The sequence below is a fragment of the Sardina pilchardus genome, chromosome 16, assembly GCF_963854185.1.
Source record: "Sardina pilchardus chromosome 16, fSarPil1.1, whole genome shotgun sequence".
Classification (NCBI taxonomy): Eukaryota; Metazoa; Chordata; class Actinopteri; order Clupeiformes; family Clupeidae; genus Sardina; species Sardina pilchardus.
The window spans coordinates 14299812-14315558 of record NC_085009.1 but is presented as its reverse complement, the minus strand read 5'-3'; the positions used below and the strand labels follow the sequence as shown (position 1 = coordinate 14315558).

At 41.4% G+C, this 15747-nt stretch overlaps 2 protein-coding genes across 4 annotated transcripts in view; both read left to right on the top strand.

The window, feature by feature from the left end:
• nhsl2 (NHS-like 2) overlaps window positions 1-4018 on the top strand; it is a 59823-nt gene extending 55805 nt beyond the window's left edge. For both annotated transcript variants that reach the window (XM_062516231.1, XM_062516232.1), the window contains exon 7: window positions 57-4018. In XM_062516231.1, coding sequence (XP_062372215.1) covers window positions 57-375 — 319 coding nt within the window. In that variant the 3' untranslated portion in view covers window positions 376-4018. The remainder of the gene's footprint in view (window positions 1-56) is intronic.
• Window positions 4019-4925: 907 nt separating this feature from the next.
• Window positions 4926-15747, top strand: part of arhgap36 (Rho GTPase activating protein 36) — a 36527-nt gene continuing 25705 nt past the window's right edge. For both annotated transcript variants that reach the window (XM_062517330.1, XM_062517329.1), the window contains exon 1: window positions 4926-5448. In XM_062517330.1, coding sequence (XP_062373314.1) covers window positions 5356-5448 — 93 coding nt within the window. In that variant the 5' untranslated portion in view covers window positions 4926-5355. The remainder of the gene's footprint in view (window positions 5449-15747) is intronic.

Here is a 15747-nt window from a genome sequence, read left to right as displayed (position 1 = left end):
TGATGCCAAGGGCCCATTAATAAGAACTGCACTAACAATTTATCGTTTTCATTCAGGTCCAAGCGAAAGGTTCTTGGCCGCAAAGAGCCGGTGGACTCCTTTGGCAGTCGGCAGAGTCTCATCTCGCCGGTGAAGAGCAACAGCAGCGACCACCTGCGGACCATGACGCTGGGCAGCACGCCGAGGTCCAGTCTGAGGAACGAGAACTTCATGGCGCTGCTGCAGAAGAAGGGCAGCAAGTCCAGCGGCGGAACGCGCGTCTCCGCCATGGAGCTCCTGAAGAGCACAAACCCGCTGGCGCGCCGCGTCACCGAGTTCTCCCAGCTGGACCCAGACTCAACAGTGACCAGTCCGTCCAAACCGCTCCAGGACTGAAAGGGCAACCTTACACCTGCTGCTGTAAACGAGTCCGAGTCTGAATTCTGAAGGTGTGTCCCCGTGTTGCGCTCGACCGGGTGAAAAAAAGAACAATTTGTTAGGAATCCACAAAGTCTGGATGCTCATATGAAACACCGGTGTTCATCGCTTTTTTTTGATTTCACCATTTCACTGGCTAATGTTTTCCATAGTGGTGGAGAGTTTTTCATTTACCCAGTAGATGGATCTTCTGTTCGATGGAAGAGTTTTGAAATCGATTAGTCACCCTTCTGATTCTCTTGAGAATGTACACAGCAAGTCATGCAAAAGTCTTTTTTTAAAAATAGAACTGAAAACATCTGCCGTGGTAATATTAGGGTACTAAACTATACACTTTAAGGACCAAAATTGCCCAAAAAGTGGCCAAAATCAAATGAATCAATGTTGTGCCTGCAGGACAGAAGGAAATGAGAGATTTTTTTGCTTGAAAAAAAAAAAAAAATGGATTATGCATCTCACACAAAAATCAAGCAAGTTTTCACACACATTCCATGAAGTGTGCGAGGATGCAACAACCCCAAAACCCCTTAAAGATAAAGCACTTTTCTCAGTCAAAGGAAGTACAGAACAGATATCTATTATTTTGTCAGACTAAAAGAAAATGCCATATACACGTCTTTTTGGATATCAGTTAATCTGTATAAAGCTATACATACATTCATTAACTTATCTACAAATCTGTTTAATCTAAGAGACACAAAATGATTGTGCGTAATTGTACGTTTTGTGGCCAATGGAAACTGCCTATATGGAAGGAATCGTCACACTCTTTGGATTAAAGCACCCCAACACAATATGCAACACCTGATAACCTGATAACAAATGGATCTTCCCCATACTGCCAAACAATGGCAATTCAGTACACTGTGTGAACTTCTGTGACTGAACACACTAATAAGGAGAAGCCCAAACTTTTATCATGAACTGTCAAAACTGTAACTGAACTGAACTGCCATGCCAACACTTCAAAACAGTGGACCAAGAAAGGTTAATCAGGGCTAGATGGAAACAGGTTCCGGCTGGAGAGTGGGCAGGAAATGGGTTTTCCTTGTTTGGACGCTGAGACGGTCCAAAGACTGTCTGAGGGGGTGACTCACTCAGGGGTTTCGCAAATCTCAGGAGACCCAATATGGTGATAGGTCCAAGTGTGCCAGGTCTCTAAAAATAGAGAGCATACAATTGAACACACAGAGAAACCAGGAGGACAAGCGAGGCTGGCCCTGAACAGTCAGCTTAAGCTTTTGAGTTCCTTTCCTCCCCTCCCCTCTTCTTTTAACGCCCCCCTCCAAAGGTGCTATCATAAGTCGTTGTTGCACCCAGATATTGGCTCTAGAGATTCATTGCTTTATTTGTTGAGAGTATTCTTGCTTACAGGAAGATGCACCAATCACACGCTCAATCACACCTACGGATGGGTTTAGGACACGGGTTACGGATCCTGCTCCTTGAGGCTGTTTGCATGGAACATAGTTCTTGATAGTTCTTGTCAATCTCTAAGCACACACCTGGTTGTCGTCAGTGTAATCATAATTCTATTGATGTAGCTCCGTCAGGTGTCTCCAACAAATCAAGAGTGTTATACAAAATGGCTCCAGGTCCAGGTCAGGTCAGAGTTGCCCGAGGAGCTGGATTGAGAACATGCTTTTTCAGAGTTACAGTAGGCCTATATGTGTATTCAGGAAGCTGCCATCTCTTACACTAAAAGCAGATTACCTGAAGCAAAAATGATTAGACATGTAGCTTACTGGTCTCACCATCTTATGTGGTGTTGACTGGTACTTGCAATCCGTTTGTTGAGATTTCACACCCGTCCATGCTTATTTGGGATTCTGTCAATGAACTGCTCAGACTCTTTTGACTCAGAAGAAGACAGAATCCTGGTGCTATTGAGTCAGAGCGCCATCTAGTGTCTAAGAGAGGAAGCGTCCACTGAAAATGATTTGACTGTTAATACCACAACGAAAAAAGGAAAATCACAGTATTAGGAACGCCTTGACTTTCCTTTTCAAATATTCCAGAATATTCCAGAATATTCTAAAAGAGGACTAGAAAAAAGAAACAAAGACTTAATTGATCTCAGTTCTGTGAAGTTTGTTTTAATTATTTAGAAAATGACAAAAAAGCTGGCGCACAGTGTTTGTTTGCCTTGTGATCTGGCATGAAGCCCTGTGTTTGAAATGCCTTGGTATTGCACTTCCGTAGGAGTCTGCTGAGTCTCTTTTTTACATGATAACTACTCTCCAATAACTGCTATTGTGAACTCTGTGCTAGCCTCTCTTACTGTCAACAACACGTTCATGGGTACAGTACATGAAGGAAGGCACGGAAGAAACAGGAAATGGTAGAGGAACAGAGAGAAAGTGAGAAAGAGGAATGAAGAGAGAGGGAGAGGAGGAAACAGTACGCTTGTGCATGTGTTCGGTATAGGATGCACAAACTGAATAACAGAATACAGACATGCACACGAGCTCTACAAGAAGCCAAAACATCGTTCCTTGATGGGGGGAAAGGAATCCTCAAAATATTGTTATTCGTTATTCTTGTGCAGACCACCGTCCCAGTAGGCCAGCTGTGGCATTTCAAAGAATGATTTGAAAATCCATAAGGCCTGGCTTGTGTTAGTAAACATTATAATTATTATGACATAGGGACCTGCCTGATTAATCATAGTATTGTGTGCCGTTTTTTTCAGAATCAGAGGGGGGAGAGAACATTTAATGGTACAAAAGGCTTTTTAAAACAAGCTGTGTTTCCATGAAACATGAGTGTATTGACGTGAGAGGACCTTGTCTGGGTTTGCCAGCCTTGTCTATTACTCTTTCATTTGCTCTCTTTCTTTCTTTTTCTTTCTTTCTTTCTTTCTTTCTTTCTTTGCCTGTCCCTTCACCTCCCTCTGTGTTCCTAGATGAGAGTCCCAGGGATGCATTTAGGAGTGATTTATAATTCCCAATGGGACTGTTGTCCCGCATGAGTGTAGCACACAGGAAAGGCTAAGAAGGAAAGGAGAGGAGAGAAGAGAAGAGAAGGGGATGAGATAAAAGAGGTGGGAAGGGGGAGGGGGGAATGAAAATGCTTTATGAACCTTCTGCAACCTCTGAATCAAAGAAGGATGAAAGCTTTTTAAAATGATTATATGATTGTTGTGAAGCTATCATGAACATTCTAAAGGACAGAATTCTATGACAGCCGCGAAATATAGCATGTATATAGCAAACGTTACGGTGAGTCCCACTTGACCGAATCTATAGAAGAAGAATTTAACACAGAAATAGAATTGTACTTAAGAGGTGGAAATAGCACAAAGTGCTCTCTTGTTGTGCAATGTTCTAACAAATCTGCCAAAACAGATAAGCTTTATAGAAAAAATAAATCTTTACCCCAATGTGTAGACATGCAGCAAGGAGGGTGGGTTAGTGAGATATTAACTGGGAATTATATTTTTGTTATTTTTATCATTGGAAGAACATATTTAAAAACTCAACATGTTATTAAATATCTGTCAACAAAAACAGTAAGGAAATGTAGCTGTGAGACATAAAAAGCAGCTATACCTTGCTAATGTATAAAGATATAAAATAAATTATTTTTCTTGTGTAATGTCTTTCTTTGCAGTAATTTTTCTTGCTTTAACCACTGACGACTTCTTCACTATACCATTCATTTAGCGGTCAGTGCATGTTATGTAATGAGGTAAAAGCCTTGCACAAATGACTGAAAGAGGCAGGGTCTTCAAAAAAATAAGAAAAAAGGAGATTAGAATAGCAACGAGAGTACAGTAATCACACTTGATTTTCCTAAAGTGCTCCTGTAGTTCAAAAGGCCCTGAGAAAAAAAAGAGTACAAATATGAGAGGAAGTCATAACAACCCATTATTTATTCCAAAACAAACTTATGTAAGAGCGTTCCTTGTAGCGCATTATGGACCAATACTGCACCCTCTTGGACAAAAGATGCACTTGAACGTGTTGAGTTTGTACAGTCAGTGAGGTACTACAGATTACCGTGGGCAAACCCACCTCACATATTAGTTTTTGCCAAAAAAAAGTTTCTCCCTTAAACCATGGAAATCAGTCCTGAAACCACCTGCTGTGTTCTGAGGATTATGAGAACGTAATTTGTGACCATAGTGTAAGGATTATCTCTGACCTTAACCTGGAGGGTCAAGTTGAAAGGTCAAACAAATCCAGCTGAGGCCAAGCTTATGGCCCCACTCAACTTGATATACAATGTAATGGCTACTGCACTTCACCTTGAGAAATGGTGCACGTCTTCAGTGAACAACAACACATAAATAAGGATACTGATCAATGCAAATGCATGGAGTAGGAGGAAATGAATACTGTATTTAAAACAGTTGCAGAGAAGCAGATGATCCTGCAGATGTCCTATTTATTTTCCTGATCCGTACGTTAAGAGGCGGGATCTGCGGACCTCACATGGTCGGCTCCCAGTCGCCACAGGCACATTTCCTGTCGCTGACAGACTGCACTGAGCTTGCTCCACTGGTGCTGCTGCAGCAGCAAGACACTGGCTTTTATCAGGACTCACACAGACACACACACAGACACACACACACACACACACACACACACACACACACACACACACACACACACACTCATACATTTGCACATGCACCACCCGCTCCAGGAAGTGCTCAACATCAAGCCAGAGGAACAACAGTGACCTGTGAGAGCCAGAAGCACATGCAGGCAGCTCTCCTCTCTCTGCGCTCTCGGCTCTAAACGGATGGGACTCTCATGTTTAAATATTCAGAGAAACGCAGACTGAAAAGTGCTACCAGGAAGGAAGCGAAGGTGGATTTTGATCTTAGCGCTTAAGAGCTCAGATCCTGAAAGCTGACAACAAGTGCAAGGGAGGTCAGACATAGGAAGAGAGAGAAAGAGAGAGAGAGAAAAAGAAAAAGTTTGCTCTGTTATGGTTTTATTCTACGTGGGATCGGATGGACCCCCGTCTAGAATGATGCAGATAGAAAATCCAGTCCGCCAGGACATGCAGTTCTACTATATGGTGAGTTCTGCCATCATCTCCTCCTCTATCAATCATCTAAGACCATTCAAAACTCCATAGTATGTGACAGAGATGCTTGGTAATCTTAAGCATCTTGACTTTATGGATGTTTATAACTGTTTGTTCTTCAAATTTAACATCAATGTGATCATTTTGAAGCACTTGCTAAAATCATATATCCAACATCATAGTTCTGTCTGGGTTCCTTACTTGGTTAATGTAAGTGTACCATGAATATTGTAGAGGGGGTTACCTGCACTGTCAGAGAATGGGTCACGTTCAGCCACAGAAATGTAATTACTTAGCAAACTCATGCGCCTTTATGAATCTTTCATGAGTCTACACATTCTCATGTTTCAGAATTCACAGCAACCACTTACACAGACATATATATATATTTCCTTATAACATTTCACCCCTGCATTAAAAAAACGCTCATGTATTGTTTTTTTTTAAACTTTAGACCATGTCTTTATCTCAAATGCCTGTTTGCACTAAGTTCTTATTGCATAACAATACCTGAAATCTGTGACGGAATGGAGAATTTTCAGTCACTTCCAGCCGAGATAGCTTCAGTCCCCGCTGGTTTACACAGTAAGTGGTAGATAAAGAAAATGAACCTGGAACCCTTTTCAATATTTTTTTTCTACCAAAGTAGTAAGAAGAGCCATTTGGCTGCTGATTACTGAACAAAAATAAACGCAGTGTGTGTAATGGATTTGGCTCAACAACCAGTGATGTGGGGGCCCTTGGTGCTGATGCGCTTTGATGGATTAGGTGGCTAGGTGCACATCCAAGAGAATAAATATTTTTTTACACTCCCAATAATTCACCAGCGTTTGAGGTGATCCTCAGGGAATGTCTCGACTGGAAAAATCGATGTAATATGTGTCTGGTGCATAAGCAATTGCCTAACGTCTTTGGATGATGTGAAGTTTAATGACAGCCACATGTCTGAGGGGAAATATGAATGGGAGAGTCGGAGACGTGAAGAAGTACTTTGTAATTGCTGCACTGTGGTCATCTTTAGGGTCACGCAACAAGAGTTACAGTGTGGCGTGTGAGAGGCGAGCTGTTGTCATCTATTGCGGCTTTTCAACACTCAGGGCTCGAAACTCTTTGTAGATGAGAAATTATTTATTTAGGCTAATTTCATTTTAAGTTGATTTGCTGAAACTTTATAAATGATTCATCGTTGCCACCATTTACTTGTTTGTGTGCACATGATGTTGGCCAGATGGGAAACAGTATATCACAGTGATCAGACCAAGGAGGGGGGGCAAACTCAAACATCTTTTCTCTGTTTAATCAAGGCCGTACATCAAGGAAGGTGGTTTTTAGAGTGCATGCTCACACTTTTAAAACGAATGTGTTGTCCCTATCTGGACACATGCATGTGTTAAAAAAAAACAATGCACGTTGTGTTATTTTTAACCCAAGTTGTGTTATTTTCAACATATATTGTGAAACAAATTCACAAGTCACCATCCTGACTGAGAGATGTATTTAAAAACAACACAAGTTGTGTTGTTTTCAACACATTTGTTTCAAGAGTGCAGTGATGAGGCTTTGTTATCATAAACAAACATTTTGCGTGACACCAAACTTCTGTCTTTTAATGCTGAAAACAACCTATACAATGTTACATCACTGCATCAAATGAAGATGGTGTTTTCCTCTCCGACATGCATAACAACAGCTGCAGACTTGCTGTTCATATTTCAGTGAATGTAAAGTGCAGGAATTGGAATGAAGCATGAAGCATTTCTCTGCTTCGTTCTCATCTGGGAATTTCATATATTGAGTTACGACAGTAAAACCACAAAGTAAGAAACCAGCAATCTTTTAAACCTCCTGGTGTACATAAATCAGAGGGGAAACCTTAGCAGACGGGACTGCACACAACCTGTGTCACACACAAAAATGCAACCGAAATATTCAGCTGAGACTACTGTTATGCAGTCGCAGAAGAGAAGGCAACTTTATAGCAATGTTATACTATAAATATGGTGGCACTAATACAGTTTTGACTAAAACAAGCAGCGTATGGAACATCCACATCAGCATGGTATGAATTTGCTGACACCGTAGCTTACTTCTTGTTCCCTCAGCATATAGTACAGTGAGTATGTTGAAGGATTTATCTGCCTTACATAATTGGATTTTCTTATATCATAGCACCACTCAAGAACACAAAAACCTCGACATTGGCAATAGGATTAGGATGTTGCGTAATATTTGTATGACATATGGTCACGGAAGCCACACAAAACAGATATCCTAGGTGGAGGGAAGATTTTTCTTAGTAAATAAGAAAATCACTTATTTTGTGCTTGACTATTACTATTATTGTATAATATAATTTGTGGACAATCAGTGACTGCTAATTCCTAAGCCTTTTAACATAAGCTACAAAACAGCCTCTCAATTCTCCCTTGAAAATACGGAGGACCAAAATGTGTTCCTTCTGTGTTTTCTTTAGCTCCCACTTTCCTCTAAATAGATGAATGCAGTAGCCAGAAGGTTGAGGTGATTGAGGTTTACGGCCACATCTTCTAGCACCTTGATCCCCCTGGTTCTTGCCCATCACAGGGGCATTTGAGGAGTGCAGGCTGTTCACCTACAACTGCAATGTGCGGATCTATTCTCCATAACTATGATTTTAATTGGTCTTAATACAGCAACGAGGGGAAAGAATTTGTGAGCGTTTCCCCCTTTCATTCCTGAGTCTTCATATCTGACGAATGGAATGCGAGCCAGTGCACCAGAATCTCACTGCTGGCCCTCAAAGAACAGATCAGCTTAAGTTGATTCGAGGGTGGGAATGAACTGGAGGTTACGGCACTGTTTGAGAGTGACATGGCGTTATTCCCAGGCATCTGGACCACCGGTCATCAAGCTCTGGCGTGGCCTGTGCGGCAGATGCTACGCTGAGGACAGTTTGAACTGTGAGACAGCTGAGAAGCTCAAAAACGCTTCAGACGTCATCGGTGTATTACAAATGTGGTGTAACCTTTGCATAAGCTTCAATCAGTTATAATTCGGTTATATATTCACTGGCAGAAGGTGTGCAAAACCAGCAGGTTCTGTCTAAACATTCAAGATGGAGTGTAAATGTTGAACACATTTTAAATCAATCAAACCAGAGACAGTTTTTGCAATGGATAACTCCAAAAAATGTATTTATTCTTTAGTTAACCCCACTAATACTCCACAATGTGCATCTAGCAACTATTGCACATGCAGTTGGGCCTTGAGATCATTTGGCATCCATGTGTTGGTTAAATGCAGCCAAGTATTGGAAAGGTTTGAGCAACAGAGATCTACAAAGGCAAAACCAAATGACAATATGCAGTATACAAAAGTTACATAATGTAGACACGCTATAGAAGCTATACTATACTATAGTTCTTTCTGGAGCGGTCTTATCAACGTTTCCCCAAACTTGGGACTGGCCTTCTGGATATCAATGGCACAAGATGTGGTTTGGATAAGGTTCTATGGTGGCTGAGCGGAACGGAAGGGCAACGATGATGGGTGGGGAATGTCCTGTTTGGAGAAGCATGGCATCCTCTATGGATGTTTTCATAAGTGGCATTTCCTGTGCCACCCCTCGGGGAGTGGAGGGGGGGGGGGGGGGGGGGGGGGGGCATAAGGTGATGATGGCAAAAAGAAGAGAGACCAAATCAATTACTTGTCATTTCCCGTCATCTGAATGTCTTACTTTGTGATTACACAACTCCTCTTGTGTTGCGTTGCTCTCAGATTATGTTCACTATGTTAGATGAAATTTTCCATTTAGAGATTTTCATTACAGTTTTTCACAGTTGCTCAAACACTAAACCCCATTCTCTGAATCAAATTCTCAAATGTCTGAACACATTTATTGAATTGCTCCCTTTTTTGGCAAAACCATAGACTACTTTCACCCATTTCACCCATTTTACCAAACTCGTTAACCCTTTTTGCAAAACTGTGAACACATTGTGCATTCTGATGCACTTCTTAATTATATTGATAACCAAACAATGCAGAAGTTGAACACAATTAGTGCACAGTTGTCTCCATTTGAACACTACCACTCAAAATTGATAACACTTCTGTCTAATGATGTGACAACCAATATAAGTCAGTTCAGAGTTGACAGAGACGCAGGGGACAACAAGTGTGTGTTACAGTAGAAGTGGGGTACAAGGAAGAGGAGGGTGCAGGTAGGAGGAAGAGGATGAAGAGAAAGACAGAGCCCAAGAGTTGCAATACTGTAAATGATGATATTTGGGCAACAACCATTGACCATGTTCTGGTTCATGGAATGCCAATGAGAGAAGCAGGACTTCATGGTCCAACCCAACATCAGTGGTTTCTCTGTGGCGTCAATAATCCAAAGATTCAGACTACTGAAGAGAAATAGCGTAAATGTCCATTATCATACAGTACAGTAATCACTGAACATCCACTGTTACACACTTACTACCCTTTGAGCTCAACTCTGAGAGAGTGAAAGAGCTGAGTTATCGGGATGTCCAAGTAAGTCTAAATTTAGGCACAATACAATATTACAGTATTGCATACTTACAGTACTATCAGAGTCTGTGGCATCACAGTACAAATCATATTCAGTACAGTATCAGTCTGTCTTTCTGTTCACTTACAAAACAAATTTATACGATTTATATCTTCATATAGGCTAGAGGATATGAGTAGAGAGTGATATAAGTCCTTATTCTTTATTTTCATTGTGATATTTTATTTTTCAAATTAGAATGAATACAATTCCTCCAGGAGCCATAAACCCTGCCCTGAAAACTGTGTCTTCCATTGTTTGGTGTATTGTCTTATCACTGCTCTGCAGAAGTATAATTTTGCCTGATGTGTTCAATGATTTGAGACCATTAGTTAGTTTTGAGCAAAGTTAAAAGTGTTTTGAGGTGATTGTTCAGTTTTGCAACAAGATTGAAGGGTTTCGAGAATGTAGTTTGAGAAATGAGTTTTGTGTTCACAGTTTTGAGAAAAAGGTAAAGAGTTCTGAAAAAGGTGTTCTAGCAATTGTGAAAAACTGTATGAAACCTTTCCCTCTAAATGTAAAATGAAAACAAACTGCGCATTTGTGCAAGACTCAACTAAAACCTCCAAATTTGTGACTGTGACTGCTGTATTAAGTGATACAATAGTTAGTTTTTGGGCAAGTGCAGCTTTTTATGATAGTTCCTTACATAGGCTATTGTAATTTAGCACTTAGATAGTCGTGTATACATTCTTTGTTTTGAAAGTTACAATGCAACTTTGGTTAAATGTAGGTCTTACATAACATTGTTCCCATCATGGATACCACAATACCACAACTCACACTATTCTATTCCATCTTTACAATTACAAGATTCACAAACCCAAACCCAAACTGACCTACAGTACTGTAGGCTACATGTATTCAGATTTATGTTATAATTTATATTAGAAGTAAGGATAAAATTACATTTTCAGTATGCTCTATCACTGAGGACATGTTTTGTGTTATTTTAACCAGTTGGCCAGTTGACTTCTGAACATTCAAAACTCAATATGTCCTACAACCACAATCAACATTGATCATTTTTACACCTTTGGAGAAACAGCTCAGTTGTCTCACTTGTACCTGCAAATGTGGGACTGTAGGGGGCGATAAAGTCAATGAGCAGAAACAGTCAATGATCAGTTCTACACATGTGTGCATCGCTCTGGTAGCCTATTTAGTCTATTTTAGCCTTAGCTGTTGTTGGTCATGGGCCTGTTAACCTGTGTTACTTCTATTCACTTTTGTAACTTTGAGTTTTGGTCCTGTTGCATTCCATTATAGTGGGGCAGTTAAGCACAAAACTACTTTGAGATAAAACCACCAAATTTGGTAGAAAAACTCACTCAGGGTGTCTGATCAGATTTAGAATTGTAGGAGCCTTGAATTTGGCCCCTGGGATCCAAGGCAGCCTTTAAAAAGAGAAAAAAAAATGTGCTGCTCCATTCTGGATCAACTGGAAGGGTTTCACATCCAGGCTGGAGGAGGGCTTTGCTGAATGAGATGACCATGGCCTGTATCCGGAGTTGGGTAGCATATTGAGTTAGGTATGGTCTGACTTGTTCATGTTTTGATCTGTTTTACCACCTCTTCGGAGTGTTGCAGAAAGTTCCAGTCAGATGAATGGGCCTTCCCAACGTTCAGGGCTCTGTTAAAACTATAATGACTGCTCCAAAATATACTGCTGTTGTCAGTAGCAATGGATTTTGTGCTTCTGATTCATGTCTTTCATATCATTCCGAGTAGTTGGTTCGCCTATTGCAATGGAAAGTCATCAAGTTAGACGTTGGCATGCAACACCTGAAACTGTCAAGTTCTAATTTGTTTGGCAAACTATTTGTTTTCTCAGCGGGATAATGTATTGGCTACCGGTCATTATCGGAAAATGTGTCCCGTCAGGATGAAGCATGACCTGGTCCTGTTCGCCCTGTCTGGACTTATTTTGTGATAATGTCCGGTGGACAACATATTAGCCCTTACGTAATATCCTTACTTTCTATTGTGCTCCTATGGTACAGTCTTAAATGTGCCCCTCAAAGTGTGTTATGGTTACGGCCTCGCTGCATAGGATGTTTCAGCAGAATCCAAATCCACTCAAAAAGCTCATGATTGGCAGAATCCAAAACAGAATCTTGGGTTCATTGCACCCTAACTCATTATACTACCTTTGTGTGTAGTAGGCCTATCTACTATTTTGTTTTCAGTGTGCCTGCCCAGTGTACTCTTTTTTCAATCAATAATAGTATTATGGTGTGAATAGGCTCTTATAGTAGACTATTATATTAATATATTAAATTGAATAAATACACAGTTTAGCACCAATAAGTTTAGTTTTCAATTCAAAATGAATTTGATTGATTTAAGGTAAAATATGATAAATATTTTTCCATCCTTTCCCACTTAATGAAATCCATATTTTGTCCCCAGGGGCCAAATCTGAGGTGCTTACAATTCTAAATCTGACCAGACCCCCTTTGTGAATTTTTCTACCACATTTGATGTTTTTAGAATAAAATCCTCAATTGTTATGAAAATGGGATCTTAAACCACCCGCTATTACCTAAAGATCTTTATTTGTTGTTGAGGCTCTATTGCGCTCTAAGCCGCCTGATAATTTCATGACTGTCTAAAATTGCTGCCTCAAAAAATGAAACACGGCCAAGGTCAAAGTGATCGGTCATTGACCTCTACTCTGAGCGTGGCAAAGGTTTAACGTATTCCAAATATCCGTCTGAAAGGAGAGAGTTTGCTTTATATCAGTGTGGTACCGTCGGCGGGGATTAAGTGTTGAGCTGCTGCTGTTGAACTTGCGTGGCTGAGTGTTTTTTGGAGGGGAAGTAACTGAATTCCACATCTTGGTTGGATATTCGGTGAGCCTCTCTGGCTCCCGCCGCTGGTGCTTGCGCATTCATACGCGGCTCATATTACCACTGACATCTCGTCTCTACTCCGAGATGGATGTTTTTTTGGACAACGGTCATTATATTCATTTGAAATATGTTAAACATAAAAAATTGGACTGATAAAAATACAACCTCTGTCTGCTAACACGTTTAACTAAGCACATTCAGACCAAATAAGGTGGGGGTTTTTTTTATATAATATAAGCTGTAGCAGTTCTCATCAGACATTTGAGTTGTTGAGGATAGATTGCTTCAGTCTTCATATTTTCTAAAAAACATCCACTGAGATATGTGGGGTTATAGTAGGCCAACATGTGTGCATCCAGGAAATATGTTCTTGTGCGAAATGTAGCTGTTCACACTTTGAAACGGCACATGCTGGACTGATCTCCATCCTGCCGCACTGAGTCAGCTTTGATCATACATGTTCGGGGTCGGGGGATCACTCACCGTCATCAAAGCTGCTCTCCTGTCCTATGGGCAAAACAGGATGAGCGCGACCTGGTCACAAGGTCAAGGGTCAGAAGAATGAAACTGTAGAGCTTTCCCGTCCGTCACCTACTCATGGTCAGAATGCAGTAAAGGACGGTAAACACTTAATCATTTGGTGTGTGTATGTGTCTGTTTGTGTGTGTGTGTGTGTGTGTGTGTGTGTGTGTGTGTGTGTGTGTGTGTGTGTGTGTGTATGCGTGTGTGGGTGATGGTGGGGGGTGTATCATATTAACTCATATTAACAAAACACTCACCTTACTGAAAATGACGGCAGTTCATTGCTGTAGCCTAGGCTATAGCGTCACAGCATGTGTTCAAGACAATTGCACAACAACAGGCAAATGTCATAGTACAGTGCGTGCTGTAACTACAACAACATGTTTTATTTTTTTCATTTCGCTAAAGCCTACCTTACACTGACAAGATTTGGGAAAGATTCTTGAAAGATTGTAGTCTTTTGAGTACAGCTTGAATGAGGGGCATTAGTTAAAAGACTACACAATCTTTCAAGAATCTTTCCCAAATCTTGTCAGTGTAAGGTAGGTTTTAAGTAAAGCTGGAAAAATGAGGTTTTCCGAGGAAAGAAACAGAACCATCCCTTGGCCACCCATGCCGAGCGATGCGTGCCAGTCCCAAACTACGTCTCGCTCCGCTTCAACACCTCCGTCATCCGTCAATCCCGCACAGGCCGTGGAAAATCGGATGAGCTGGGTGGCAGAGTAATGGATGAGTCCTCGGTGACCAGTTGCAGATGCCACCGGTCAGCATTTGGAGTGCATGTCAGGCCTGACGAAATGAGAAGGGCAGTAAACTGCAGGCAGTTAAAGTGGACTCGGGCACTCTAAAGTGCACACATGTATGTCTCTGGTATTTCTGGTATGTGCACTACCAAGTCCCCTTTGCTATGAATGTGGCATCCTGGAACCCAGAAACATAATAAACTTGATAATTACGTTTCGCTACACTGAGAAACTGTACGCATACTGATGTCTCTCTCTAAACTGGAAACTCGTTGTTTACACGTTTGAAACCTACAACGCTCGAGTGAAAATGCCCTGTGGTCACGCTCTGTTTTTTGGGCACGCTCTGTTTTTTGGGCAGACTTTGTTTTTGGGCACCGTGTTTGTGTGAGGGACTACAATGGGGTTTGCATGGGAAGCCGGATGGTAATCTTCCCAAGCGGCCGGTGCATGAGGAACCCTCTGCACTCTAATGGCTCTAATGAGATGAGTGAGAGAGCAGCGCCCAAACAAAAGCTTATGGCATTTAGGCTTGATGCGATCCATCAAGGAGAGCTCTGCTGAACTCTCTCTCTCTTTCTCTTTCTCTCTCCCCCTCTCTCACACACGTACACATGTACGTACAACATGCTTACGTTACATAACATGTACGTATAAAGCTCACCTACTTATTTAAAAATATATATATATTGGAATCTCTGGATATATATATATATATATATATATATATATATATATATATATATTGCATGTAGCTAAGCAAAAATGGTCGATTCTACTACCATTGCTACTGCTTTTGTGTATTCAATTTTGTATTCCTACAGCTGAGGAGGACTAGAGCTCAATCCCCTGGCATTCGGTGCAATAGGAAGCCAGAAGTGGAATTTTCCATCTATTTTGTCTCTCTCTCTCTCTCTCTCTCTCTCTCTCCTCAGTTCCGCAGTGCATTAGACCTAAGGATGAATGTGCTCACATTCTTATTGAGACCATCTGGACATAACTCTGCCATCAGGGGTATATCCTCGTCCATCTAGGCATTCAGCAGCACAGAGTGAATGGCTAGTGCATTGCTCAAATGCATTCCCTTTTTGGATGGCATCTCAAAGAATAACAATACTCTTGCAGATAGTGATCAGAGGCCATGTGGTGCACTAACAAAAGAAACTACACCTACCAGATGCATGCTGTGAGCTCGGGAAGGGGGTGGAAAGAATCATACAGGCTGTTTATATTTTAGGAATGTGTGTGTGTGTGTGTGTGTGTGTGTGTGTGTGTGTGTGTGTGTGTGTGTGTGTGTGTGTGTGTGTGTGTGTGTGTGTGTGTGTGTGTGTGTGTGTGTGTGTGTGTATGTGCGAGAGAGAGAGAGAGAGAGGGAAATACGTGCATGTCTGTGTGTGTGTGTGAGAGAGAGTGAGGGAGATGGAGAGTGTGTGTGTGTGTGTGTGTGTGTGTGTGTGTGTGTGCGTGCGTGCGTGTGCGTGCGTGCGTGCGTGCATGTGTGTGCGTGTGTGTGTACATGCGTGTGAGAGAGAGGGAAAGAGTGAGAGAGAGAGAAAGAAAGAGTGCATACATACCGGTGTGTGAGAGAGAGGGAGAGGGAGATGGAGTGTGTGTG